At 33.7% G+C, this 13,856-nt stretch overlaps 1 protein-coding gene across 2 annotated transcripts; it reads right to left on the bottom strand.

Annotated features, from left to right (window-relative positions):
• Window positions 1–363: 363 nt before the first annotated feature.
• LOC100650400 (transportin-1) lies at window positions 364–13,421 on the bottom strand. 2 transcript variants are annotated; one of them, XM_003395675.4, is made up of 15 exons: window positions 13,142–13,416; window positions 11,967–12,042; window positions 11,695–11,874; window positions 11,276–11,624; window positions 10,976–11,177; window positions 10,500–10,893; window positions 10,104–10,415; window positions 9,793–10,030; window positions 9,415–9,704; window positions 9,212–9,310; window positions 9,025–9,120; window positions 7,916–7,991; window positions 6,424–6,598; window positions 6,208–6,334; window positions 364–6,051 (listed from the first exon to the last, which is right to left on the bottom strand). In XM_003395675.4, exons 1-14 carry the CDS (start codon window positions 13,346–13,348, stop codon window positions 6,227–6,229), a joined length of 2,802 nt encoding a protein of 933 aa, XP_003395723.3. In that variant the 5' UTR covers window positions 13,349–13,416; the 3' UTR covers window positions 364–6,051; window positions 6,208–6,226. The 2 variants fall into 2 exon arrangements, with proteins under 2 accessions (XP_003395723.3, XP_048261679.1); XM_048405722.1 differs by lacking the exons at window positions 364–6,051; window positions 6,208–6,334; window positions 7,916–7,991 and having other exon boundaries at window positions 6,420–6,598; window positions 13,142–13,421.
• Between the last annotated feature and the right edge of the window lie 435 nt (window positions 13,422–13,856).

The following is a 13,856-nucleotide window of genomic DNA, read 5'->3' on the forward strand; positions in this document are numbered from 1 at the left end:
GCCTGACATTGCTTCTTTCTCTAAGATCAATTTATCTTTCGCGATTTAATCGCTTTGTCATCTCGTCGCTGATCTATCCATTCGATACAACTAATTCATTTCGATACGTCATAGTTCTTTAAATCTTTTCACAGAATTGAGATCGAAACCACACGGACTTCTTACCTTTACATACATTTATATCCAAAATGACAGGCGATAACGTCATCTAATAAATATCAACTGTGATTAAAAAAAAAAAAAAGAGAGAAAAAAACAAAATCACGGGACGATCGAGCGAATAGAAAGAAGAGTAATTAAAAAAATAAATTCGGTAGAAAAGACTGGATAAAGGGATACATTCGCAAAGATTATGCTACACTCTTTTTATGCTATTATTCTTCAAGATTTATTTCCAATGGCATGGTCACGTAGCACACAGAGAGCCAAGAGAAAGTGATCGAGAGACGGATCGTTTCGATTGTGCGCGTGCATAGGTACAATACATGTGTATCGACGAACATGCTCTGAACTAGACCGGAAGCTTTTCCTCTCGAACAGAGAGAGGAAAGAATCTGGATACAGTCCTCCTCCGAACGTCGAAGAATAGTAAAACGCAACGATACAATTAGAGACTGAATTTCTTAAGGCTAAAACGAAAATAAAAGGTGACAATCCGTGTTCTCTCTTGGCGCCACGATAATTCCATCATTACAGTCTCGTATACGAAACACATGCAGAGAGAAAATGAAAATAGAATTCACATCTGTTTTTAGTCGTTGAAAGACATCTTCTGTACGGTCTTTGCGTGCTTACGTGACGCTTTATTCTTTTCTATGGCTCCTTTTTTCATTGTTAGTTTTGCTCCTTTTTATATCTCATTCTTCTTTGTTCTTGCTTTCATTGCTTTACAATAAAAAGCCGACTTTTTTTGATTGTGGGCCCCGGGAATCGCAATTCCTACAGATGAAAAGTCGAACGATGACCCTTCCGTTCATCGATTACAACAACAATAATAATCGTAATTAATAATTATGTAATAAAGTGTCCAACGACAGCATTAAAATAAGATTTTCACTGTTCACAATGAGATGATTGCCAGAAGCTTATCATACATCGGTAATACAATACTGAATAAAGAATAGCGTGTCGCTCCTCCTTCGAGCTTTTGTATCGCTTTCGCTTTCACCGCCTTTCTTATTTTAATCCCTTTTTCGAATTCAATGATTCCCCCGTTTATACATTGTATTATGTAACTCGAAATTCACGATGCGAGAGAACAAATCGTTGGATGCTTCGTTTTCCTCGTTTTCGACGTATAAAAATTCGCAAACAAGCATTCGACAGCACCTTTCGTTGCACCTTGACAAGCGTGTGTCTATGTATGTGTGTGTTAGTGTGTAAAAAAGGAGGAAAAATAAAATATAGTCTCTCTATATTCGATATTTATAAGAAATTCATGCAAAGAAGACTCACTTTTGCGATCACTAATCTTGAGTTTTCTTTATCTCTGTTAGATCTGTGTATATATATGTGTGTGTGTGTGTGTGTGTGTGTATGTAAGATGTGTGTATATATATATACATATATCATGTGTACTTAAGTACTAGGCAGTCAAGGTATGCAACAATAAAAAGAACACCGTTTTACGATTTTTTTCTCTCTGTACCAAGTGCGAACACTGGGCAGAAGAATTCGCTGGCGCTTGCGAGACGCGAGAGAACAGAGAATCCAATTACCAGAAGATGTTTTCTGGTTGTTCCTGTTTTGTGTTTGTTCGTCGTTAGAAAAAAAGAGCCTTCGTGCCGCAAGGATAGGATAATCAGGTACTAGGAACAGCCCCACGAAGTTCCGATCCTTTGGGCGAAAGAAAAGGATTTTTGCTTTCCCTTCTTTTCTCTCTGACACATGATCCAATCGAGAAGAACTTAACGCGATCTAGAAGCGCATCTTAGTAGAAAGTTAGGTCGTACTTCTTTCTGCCTATCTTTAAGATGAAAAATATATAAAATCGTTCGATAAACAATTAGATAATAAAGAAGAATTCAATATACCTCTCCCAGCGGTATAAAAATTGTAAGATGTACGCGTTATTCACGCTTCTCGATTGGAGTGGAAATATATTATATACGCACACACGACATACAAGCACGCACAGAAACACGCAACACACACATACATATAGAAAGATATACACGAATACGTCTACTTTACAATTTAGGGGGTAAAATTTGATTCTTCAGCCACGATCAATTATGTTAAAAAACTAAATTAATGATTTAATCATTGAATCATTGTTCTAACATAACACATGATAAAACACAAACTAGAATATAAAACGAGCGATTTTGTGTACGTATTTTTAGAGAACGATATGATAAAGGACATCCTCACGTTAAGGATGACGAGGCTACCGTTAATTATAAACGAATAGTGTTTACAAAAGTCCCAAAGGATAAGAACTCCCTCCAAACACTGCCCGCACGAAACAGCACGATTAAATATAATACACATCGTATAATAATTACAATAATATAGTATTAAGAAATATTACGTTAATAGTTATTTAACCACATGTATGGCTCAGTCTATTACGCTAGTCTCATGCAACAACAACAATAAAGATACAACAATATATTTACTTCATGTTTGTTTCATTTAATTACTTATTCATTTTCACGTCTTTCTTTTTCTATGTTTTATTTACTTTGCAATCATTCTGTGCATTCTTTCATGCATTCTTTTACTCTCTCTCTCTCTCTCTCTCTCTCTCTCTCTACAAATAGAAAAAACTTGGAAATTTCTCAAATATCAATCAACTTCTCGTTTCACCTCCTCTCTTTCTTCTCTATAATAATTAATTCACTTTGATATAATATTATGTATAAATAGTCAATTCTTTTTTTGTTCGTGACACTTTGCTTTTCCACTCACTGTTGTAATTCATTATAAATTTAATTAGTCCTTATCTTGAGTGAAAGTTCCGAGCAATAATAAATAATAGCGAGCCACGTGAAATCTCGACGGGAGTCGTTCACAAAGTATTTTCTTTACACAAGAAAATCATACATACTATTATATTTACAACGATACACAGGACACTATGACAACATGTATAACAAGTATTCTTTCATTGAAAATTCCATTTCTTTGTAGTATAAAATTGAATAGAGATAACCTGAGAGATAGGTCTATTATAAATCGTGTACGCATCTGTGTCTGTGTTCACTTGTGTATCACTGAAAAACATTCTGCTTCTAGCTTAGGAACTATTTAAAAAAAATATATATATATGTATATATAAATATATATCTCGAGTGTATATATGTATGTTAAGTCGAATATGTTATTTAAACACTAGTCAATTCAGTAACAAAGATAAGTGACAATGTGAAAAAAATGATTTTAGTGATGACGTTCGCTTTGTATTATTTACAATACAACATTGAGAATGTAATAAAAGCAGGCAATAATAATAGCGTGTAGTAATAATAAGAATAAAAAAAATATATCTTTTTTAAATATTTTTGTGAAACCTAGATAGAGAAAATTTATAGACTCGAGTCGATAAATCGCACATGGCTCGTTTTTGTTCTTCCCTTAAATCTTGTTTACTTCCAAGCCCTTAAGTAATTATAAAAAATAGTAATATCACAAAAATGGCGCAGGCAGAGCAAGGAAAGGACCAAAAATGGGGATAAAGAGTAATGGCAACAAGGAGATTGCCAATTGACAAACGTGGATCGAATCAAAGGAGCGGTCACGAATGTACGTATATGATAAATCTTTCTGTTCTCTACGCAAAAGGTTCTGTTCTTTTTTCCTTTTTGCTTTTCCATACAAAACGACGAAAACAGAGACTGCACGTTTTATTTCTCGTGATCACGCGATACTTCGTTAAAGTAGAAGTTGAACGTTAAAATAATATCTTTTTCTTCCATTTAGTCCATGATGACAATAAAAAAATATTCTCACTGCCGGACTGTATTTGTTACAAGCGTTGCTGTGATTACACGATGGTCTCTGTGCTTTTTGATCGAGCGGATGGGAATCGTTCGGCTTGAAAAAGTGTCTTGAATCGGCCGAAAAAATCGCCTCGCTTATTATAAATGCGTAACAGATTCAACGCGTTTTCTTTTTCTTGTAATATCTAATCTCGCCTGCGCTAGTTCATCCTGCCAGTTTGTTTGTTCCTTTTTTTTTTTTTTGTTTTTTTATTAATAAAGTTTGATTGACAACAGTGACTCAACGACGATTAAATTAGTTCATTATTCAAGTTGAGCTTCTTTTTCTTTACTTGTTCACATTTGTTTTTTGGAATATTTTTTTCAACAAATAAACAGAAAATAAAAATTACAGTTCACGTCATAGAAGTTCTAGAAATCGATTTCCGTGGATTTTTTTTCTCGCAAAATTCACGACATTCGATAGTATATTTGTTATTACCTTTTACTTATTCATTTCTTATCAATGCATATAAACGCATTTTTCGCAATTTTAAGATTTCGTTTTTGTAGCATCGCGTTTTACAGCAAAAATAACGACGACAAACGTAATCTCGTCTTTTAATGATAAAAAGTGCTTGCTTTTTGAACTGGCCCAAAAACTGGACTGGAATGACACAGTCAGCGCTTGAAGTCGAAAAATATTCTACAAACGCAAAAAGAGATAGAGAAATGAAATGGAGATTGGCGTGTACACGACGAAAATTTCCCTACATCGCGATAGATTTCACGTCATAGATTCAAAACTCTGTGAATCGTTACCTGTAAATCATACTCAAACTATATTCGCTCCCACGTGTTGCTTTATATAACTTTAACCCATTAAGAGGTGATACGTAAGCAAAAAATTTGAAACACTATAGTGATAACAAAAACTTTCACTCTAAAATGTATTTATCTATTTACACTAAGAGCTAATATGATCTTAATTTAATATTTTTAACAAAAAAATAATCACAAAATAGTCTGTGGGTTAAAACATTACATCTGATATATATAATTATATATAATATCTACATACATTCATTTTTTTATATGTAAATATGTATATATTAATCCATTTGAAATAGTTCCATTCATACATGACCACAAAGTGTCATATAACCTAATATCACAATCAGCAAGGAGAGAATAAAGTAAGCAGAAAAATTTTGGTTCGAAACGAACGGAATGGCACTTTCTCTGCATTTATATCGAGTTTCAACGTATAAAAATACATATTCTCAAAAACCTTCTGTACACTATGAAATTTCTACTAACATACTTCTCTATTTGTTAGTTTTATATCAAATAAGTATTACTACCACCGTCTAAAGCTCTACACAACTCATATAGAATGAAATATCTCTCTATCTTCCTTAAGAAAAAACAAAATTAATATTTCCTAATATATAGATTTTCGATCACAGTAGTTTAGCAAGCTCTATAACGTGAGATCTATACCCTTCTTTTTGTATTTCGATTATTTTCTCCTTTTCATTTGTTTCATTTCTTGCTGTTCGCTATTATTTCCTTCCTCCACGATAATTGAAAAGTCAGTTTCGTTTAAGAGCTGGGCTAGTTGGTTGCCAGCACTTCGTGTCTCGTTTCAATACGCGAGAATTAAACACTTAACAGTGTTACACAGCGCTAATGGAAACGGAGTGTACAGCGTGTACGTTTTCACTACATGAAGGTATCACTTTTGTTTTTTTTGTTTGCAATGCGATTTAGCGTCAAAGTTATGATACCTTTACTGTAAAATGGTCGGTGACCCCAGCACAGTTCCTCCCTCCCTCCCGCCCCCCCCCCTACCCGCCCACCCACGCGTTACATTTCGGCCCATGACATTTATTTTGTCGTTCTCAATTTTCTTCGTTTCATTCTCACTTTGATTTTTCATTTATACCTCTTGCTGATTGCAGCTCTAATAACGCATATTAATTCCCCCGAGAGCCTGACGATGACCATAACACGGTAACGACAACGATGTTGATGAGAAGAGGCCGTGGTTTCACCCACCCACCCTGAACACCCATTGTTCTGTTTCCCGCCCAACCCCTTTTGGCCTTCCCCTTAAAGCGGCCTTCTGAAAGAGACACAATTACTTCACTTTAATACATACTTCCAAAACTGGTACTTAAGTAAGGATCATCCTTTGTCTATGTTATCTGTCTATATATATGTATATATAACACTGTTCAGAATTCATTTGACACACGTACAAATTTCGGGATCAACTTACCGCATTTAGGCGGGGCTTCTCAAACGCCATACATATTATGGAGTCGTTCATTGAGTTGTGGTGGGAATTGATCTGAAAATCGTTTCCAATTTTCCACACCAACTTGATTTTTGAAGCCATGTAATATCTACAGAAGAACAGATTTCTCAATGTTGTACAATAAAGCAATTAATCAATTGAAAATAATTTAAGTTGTGATGATTTATTTTGATATACCTTCTGAAACATGTCCTTAAGATCTTCTCTAGGCGTCACCCAAGATGCAACAGCATCACAGAAAAAGATGAAATCTTGTACCACTCCTGCTGGATTTACTGTAATCATCTGACACATACCTCTGAATGCAGAATCCTTTTCTTCATTATCTCTTATACTCCTCAAAGAGGTACACCTAATAAAGTATGCGTGCACATTATGGCGTGAATAATATTAATGATTTAAGAAGGTATATTCATCATAATTAAAGAATTTATGCTAAATATGATAGTGATATTTTTTTACAGTACACATCAACTTTACTGGATAAAATTATTGTTTGCCTGAACTATTATTGTAATGATAAATCTACCTTCTTTATAATTAAACTGTTTACATTCATAAGAGTATGATTATAGCAAAAAATGACAACTAGTCACTTGACATAATATTCATTCCCACAAGTTGTGTAAGTTATACAGGAATAAATCATCTCCATTAATGTGGCAAAATCGTTAGTTTTAGTGAGACCAGTCCTATTATGTTTGGATTACCTAACGAACATTACCCTTTTTTATTTTTGTTTCTATTCTTCAATTTGTTGAACAATTTACAATAAAAAATCCAAACTATTAATCTAAGAAAATAAAAAAATGTTATCTAATCTAACATAAGATAAGATAGAGTTCCTGTATCAGATGTTCTGTACTTTTGTATCTCTTTTTGAAAACATTTAGAAACCTCATCCAAGAATAATTTCTTCAACTCTATGCGAATCATTAAAATATTATTTTAATATGACCGGCATTGTATTAGTACAAGTTTATTAATTAAGGTGTGGTTTACATTTGACAGCATCCCTTTAATTTTGAAGATTTTGATATTATAAAGCAAAGAGACATTAGCAGTAGTTGTGATAGCAAGAATATAACTAGGATGTATTTGACAATATTGATGCTGAGTTAATTAACATGCAAAAGGACACTTTTGATTGGAACTACCTGTACACAGTGAAAAATATACTTTAAGAAAGAAAGAATATATGTTTCTAGATTTCAATGCAAGGCAATAATACACAGGCTAAAATATTACACAGATCTAAAAACGTGACAAATGTAAACCTACCCTAGACTCAAACTGCTTAATAGCTGAACTATATAAGAGCCTATAACATACTTGCATGGTGGCAGTAAATCAAGGTAAATATACAAAGTAAATGTAAAAACTACTGCAAAAAACCATTGGGCAAGTTTAACATTATACTTAGGATAAACTGCACCCCTTTTTATCGAGAAATCATATAACGTATTTGTTTATAATATGGAAACAAAATCATGATGGGCTCTCTATATATATGTATATTATATATGCTACAATATTCTTGCACAAAAGTTCTTAGCAGCCCCTGATGCAATGTTACTGAAGAGTCGGGAATAATATATAATAATAAAGTGCTAATAAAAATAGAAGATAATATAATTAATAGAATATAATAATAAAGAAATTTACACACCACTGTCGGACAAACTGCTGTAACATGGGGGCGACGTCGTGGGGACACACATAACCTAGGCGACCGATCGTTATGGCTACGGTTTCATTTCATTTCGGTAAGTAGACAAGTGAAGTGTAGTGAAGTGACCGGAAACACAAACAATAAGACAAACTGATAGAGAACCAACGATCAACTCAGGCGAATATGTTGTCGTTTATAAACTCCAATTAATTTGTAATTAATCATTTAATCAATAATAATTAATTTAATATTAACAATTAATAGACAGTGGGAACAGAGGTGAACATATGAAATACCGACAATGAACATAGGCAATACCGTGCTATTGTAGCTGCTGAAACAATAATAAAAATTAGATAGCAGCGTGCGAGCCCATGATTTGTAAAAAACCGATATGAATATGATCTCTACCAATAAATGTTAATATAAACAAGTACAACCAAGAAACACAAAAATAAAAATTTTCCTCGTGAATTTAAAAGCCAATTTAAAGTACCGTTGAAACAATATTTGGGGCTTAGATGCAAGCATAGTATATTTAATTGCAGTATATTTCTGCCATATAAAGCCTGCAGGCAATCGCACACCACTAAATCAGGTCCAATATACAAATACTAATAATTTAACCCGCTCATAAAACGTGCAAGCGTGGTCATATAAAACCACTCGAAGTCGTCAGTCTGTGTGGTTATTACCTTTAATAAAATTATTTACGGAAAATGCACCTAAACTTAAATGCCACCGAATGCTGAATCTAATGTGGGGACTTTCTCTGTATATTTGGGAGACTTCTCATTAAACAATCGTTGAATATCCTAATTGCATAAAAACCTTTATACAATATTTGTAATATACAGAACATGTGTACTGCAATGCCTTAAATGAAAAGTTTCCCCTCGTGTGCAGAGCATACTTCTAAGAAAAGGTATTACTTCTACGAGATATAGGTGAACAGTAATAACATAGTCGTATTCTTATATCAAAAAAAAAAATTAAAAAAATGAAACTTTACTATACATTACCCTCTAACATTTAAAAGTATGCTCCATATACTAAGCTGTGTAGAAAAAACTATATATTTGAAAATATTATACACAGATACTCACCTGTATTTTCTAACAGCGTTTTTGGCGTATTCGGTCTGTTGATTATATCGATGAGCTGGGTCAAAATTAATGGGATATATGCACTTGTATCAGAACCTGAAAAAGAAAAAAGAAAATATATTCATATACATACTCTACCAGAGTTTCGCAATATGCTTCAATAGATTACATCTTTAAAGCAGTTTACCGAGTTTTATAGCTATTTCACCGATAGTCCATGTTGCATTATTACATACAGATATAAACTCAGGATTTAAATTCTGTCCAAGTATAGGCATAAATTCCGCTATAAATAAAATCAATAAATGAACATACTGAACTCATATAAACATAATGAACGTTAATAAACGTAATAAATTTACTATGTAATTACATAACAAAAATACTCACGTATGCACGGTAGAACATGTTGGAAACAGGCCTTTGTAAGGTCCCCTAATAAGGCAAAACTGCTTTGTCTAACTTCAGGCATAACATCTTGCATACATTGATACAGCAGTTGCATTACATTACTGTTCATTACTAAGCGTTCCATATGACAATCCAACCCTTCTGCTAAGCCACTAAGAAGGTCTAATGCAACAATCATAAAATCTTTATCAGGGGCCTCAAATTGTTCTGGACTCTGTGTATTTGCTATGTGTTGATTTAGCGTCTGCTCTACGAGGGATACACACCGCCTATTAAAAAAAATAATAAATAAATAAATAAACATAAAGATTTAAACACACTATCAAATCTACAAAGATAGAGGTTAATGAAACCTACCTATACACGGGTTCGCAATAAGGAAGGAAACCAGATCGTAAAGCAGTCGCAATTGAAGAAAGGCATTCTAATAATGGGAAAAGGTCTTTGTCTTCATCTTTTAACACATTCCACTTATTAATGAGTGGTGGCATAAGAAGGTTAATGTAATCTGGTTTATTAAGATGATGTCCTACTGAATCAGCAAGTGTACCAATTGCATCGTACAATATTAAAAGATTTTTATGTTGATATTTGCCTGCATACATAAGAATGATTAGTAAAAGAATAAGCGTTTGTCTAATTTAATGTTAGTGTAAGAGCATATTTACCAAAAGCAAAAACAAGCGTTTCAAGAATAAATCCAAGATAAGGGACTAGTTCTGTACACGCTTCCTCTTCTAACGTTGCAAAAGCAGAACATGCTGCTTCCTGCACGCGTTTATTGCCATCAAGTACTCGTTTCAATAATTCAGTCATTAATGGTTTCAAATGTGTATCGTGCGGTTGGGCACAGACCCAATGCGCATAACGACTCAATGTCCAGCAAGTAATAGCGCGTACTAGTGCTTTTTTGTCGCTTAAGCAACTAATTAAATATGGAATTAATTCTGATAAATGCGGAATCATTCCGCTCATACAACCTGCAATAGTATATTACATATTAAATTACGATCTAAACCCATATAAAATGGTGTAATGTATCGATGATTGTTACGAAAAATAACCTTCTGCTATAGCTCCTAGTGCTAATATTCCTGACTCTTTGATTACCCAATCTTGATGGAAAAGCGTCTCTTTCAAAATTGGTACTAGAACAGGTAATAATTCTTCTCTAAATACGTTTGCTAACATATCTAAAGCAGCAGCAGAACATTTTCTTAAATTCCAGTCACTAAGTGACGTATCGTCATCACATCCATCTTCAGCATCTGTGTCTTCTTCATCACAACCTCCGTTTTCGTTTGAGTGCTTGTTCATATTACCATGATGTGAATGATGTGTTTTTGACTTGGGAAATCTTGGTCTGATATCTTCTTCTCTATCTGGGATCATTTCATCTTCTTCCACATCCCCTTTTAGAAGTATTATATCAATGTCTGAGTATTTCATACCTCTCACCTATGGAATTGTAATGCATTATAAATTTATTAGTTTCCTGTGACATTTGCTTTAAAACTTATTTTATTTTGTGATTACCTACCAATACAGGTACTAAACGAGGTAAATGTGGTGCAAGTGCTTCTTTACATATTGGTTGTTCAGCTAATGAAAGCCAAAATTCACAGGCTTCTAAAGCGACTCCTTCATCAAGATCCTGTGTCCTCATTAACATATATTCTATTATATTATGCATGTGTGGTATTAATCTATCCATTCGAACTTCAAGCAGCATAACCAAAGCCCTATAAAACCATAAATATGATATCATACAAGATATTGTATACAGCTTATATCTTATATCAATATACTTTATATCAAAAAAGAAAAAATGCGATTATACCTGCATACGTTCTTTCTGACTTCTGGATCATCATCATTAGCTAAATGGAAGAGATTTTCCAGGAAGCTATCTATATGAATCATCAAAGCCTGTGTACGATTAACAATAAACTGATTAACACAGGCAGTAGCATGTGATCTAATTTTAGGGCTTGAATGTCTAAAAAATTGCAGGAACTTTGGGATTAAAACATTTAATGGTCGATTAAGTGCATCAGAATCTAAAATTTCTGCAGAATCTTCACAGATCTTTTGAAGAGCACCAAATGCACCCTCACAAACATTATAGTCTTGTGAGTCTAACATTTGACAAAGTGCAGGTAGCAACTCCGGCCATCTAGTTAATTCACCTATTAGGAACAAGATTTAGCAATTTTCTGAAGCTATTTGATAGTTATTTCTACTAAATAATAACCATACCTTTGGATGCAATGGTAGTTATTAAAATACCAACAGTTGCACGAATTAGAGGTGATGAATCTCCAACTGCCGATAAACATTCTTGTTTGATGAAATTTGTAACCTCTGGTAAAAACTTATAAAAATGAGCTTTAACATTATTTTTCAAAATCAGTCCACTTAAAGACCTCGTAGGTTCATCTTAAAAAGGAAAAACAATTGAATTATAAAACCTATCTTTATAGATAAAAATTACTAAAGGTTACATCAAAAGTTATATTTGAAATACCTACCCTCTGATGTGAGTTTTGTTAAAACAAAAATAAGATAATTGTTGAAGTCTGGGAATTTGTTTAATTCTTCCAATTTCTAAGAAATATTGATAAGGAAAAGTTCTAAGAATAAGTGTGCATCAAAGTATAACAATTGATCAATTTTTATAGAAATAAAAAGGAATTGCACATTTGTATAATTATCATTTGTTGTAATACTATTACTATTACATAATAAATGTGAAAAGATATTCTATTTACATTCAATACATTAACACAGAAAATAAATTGCAATATGCCACACAAAATATACCACAAATTTTCTATTATATGAATGAACAAATTTATTATAAATATATAAAACTGTTCCAATTATAAAATCTTTGCTCAAAATTTTGATTACATATAAATGCATACATACATATATATGTACATAATATAGTACGAAAAAAGTGTAAAAAAATCCAAGTTTCTGTTAACTTAATATTTATTGCCAGCTGTAATTCCCAATAGATACATTTTACAACATTCGTTTGTGTATGTCATTCCCAGTCTGTTTAATTAATATTATGGCCGAAACTATATACAAGATTTATCGATTACGGCGTCAAGAAAACAAACTCGTCACCGACAGTAACGGCATTTCCGACGCGCCCCGCGACAGATATCATGTATCGTTAACATATTTCTTGGCGCTTGAGTATAACTCACGTGTTATTCGAGAAAAACCTATCAACTTATGTCGACCTACTCTTACCGAGTCTAATATTAATCGCAGAATGATTTCCTAAAAAATAATGTGAACGACTACGAAATGGCTTTCCCGATCATAAAAAATCATATTAGTTACAATAAGGTGTCTCAACAGCTTTTCAATCGAACCATAGACGACAAAAAAGGGGATTCGTGACAGGCTGCGCAAAAGCGCGCCGAACATTTACCCATCTTACATCAAACAGAATATTTCGATAGCCTTGATATCTGTTGAGACCCTCTTCTACGTCTTTTTAATGAAATTTCCGACGCTATTTAAAAGGAGCAGAAAATTTTATCGCGACGAAAAGCACGCCCCTTGATTGACCTAGCCGCTTCACTTCGTTACCGCGTCGCGGGTGTACTCACCGGGAACAAAAATCTCTGGGACAAATTTTTTTTCCAAAGCACTAAACGAATTTTGATTAAATATGAAAGGATACTCCTTGTACAGCTCGTTGAGTAGCCGTATCCGGGCTCTGAGACTCCTTGAGGAGCGTCAAGATTTGTCGAAGTCCTTCCTCTTGCGGTTGCCACGCCATTTTCATCGTGTTTTTCAACAGCACCACTGAACGCAGCCAGCCTTCTCTGACCTCACAGATAAACGGAAGCTCCCCACGGTTGCCCCCACCATCACGCCACGAAAGCATTAAGATACCGGCCTGTCACACCAGAATTCTTTAGTTAATTTTCTCTAGGTTGTACTATCAGGCCCGCGATTAATTGTTCAGGATAATTAGGTGGATATTTAACATCGTTTCGTAACGATATTCCATTTTCGGTTAATTCATCCAGATAGACAATTGAACGTTTTTTGGTACTTAGCAGACGAGCTCTTCCGGCGACAGCAGTGACATCGATCGGCCTCCTGTTTCGATTTGTATTAAGCTATGTAACGTTTTTCAAATTTAACGTTATTTCGTGGGATGTATGATGCTGGCCGTTAATGATTTGAAAGATCGAAATCGTTGATAGTACGAGGTATTTGTTTCTTAAGCCAATCTTGAAAGAATTAAGAATTCGGAATAATTACACTACTGTTTAGCGGCTAAATTTCAAATGTAGAAAGACATGCTATTTCTGGTAGCGTGTATTTTAATGACCTGTTGTGTTTAACTGATCAATTATAATGAAACAATATGTTTACTTTTTTATTCT

This window comes from Bombus terrestris, chromosome 5 (assembly GCF_910591885.1).
Source record: "Bombus terrestris chromosome 5, iyBomTerr1.2, whole genome shotgun sequence".
Classification (NCBI taxonomy): domain Eukaryota; kingdom Metazoa; phylum Arthropoda; class Insecta; order Hymenoptera; family Apidae; genus Bombus; species Bombus terrestris.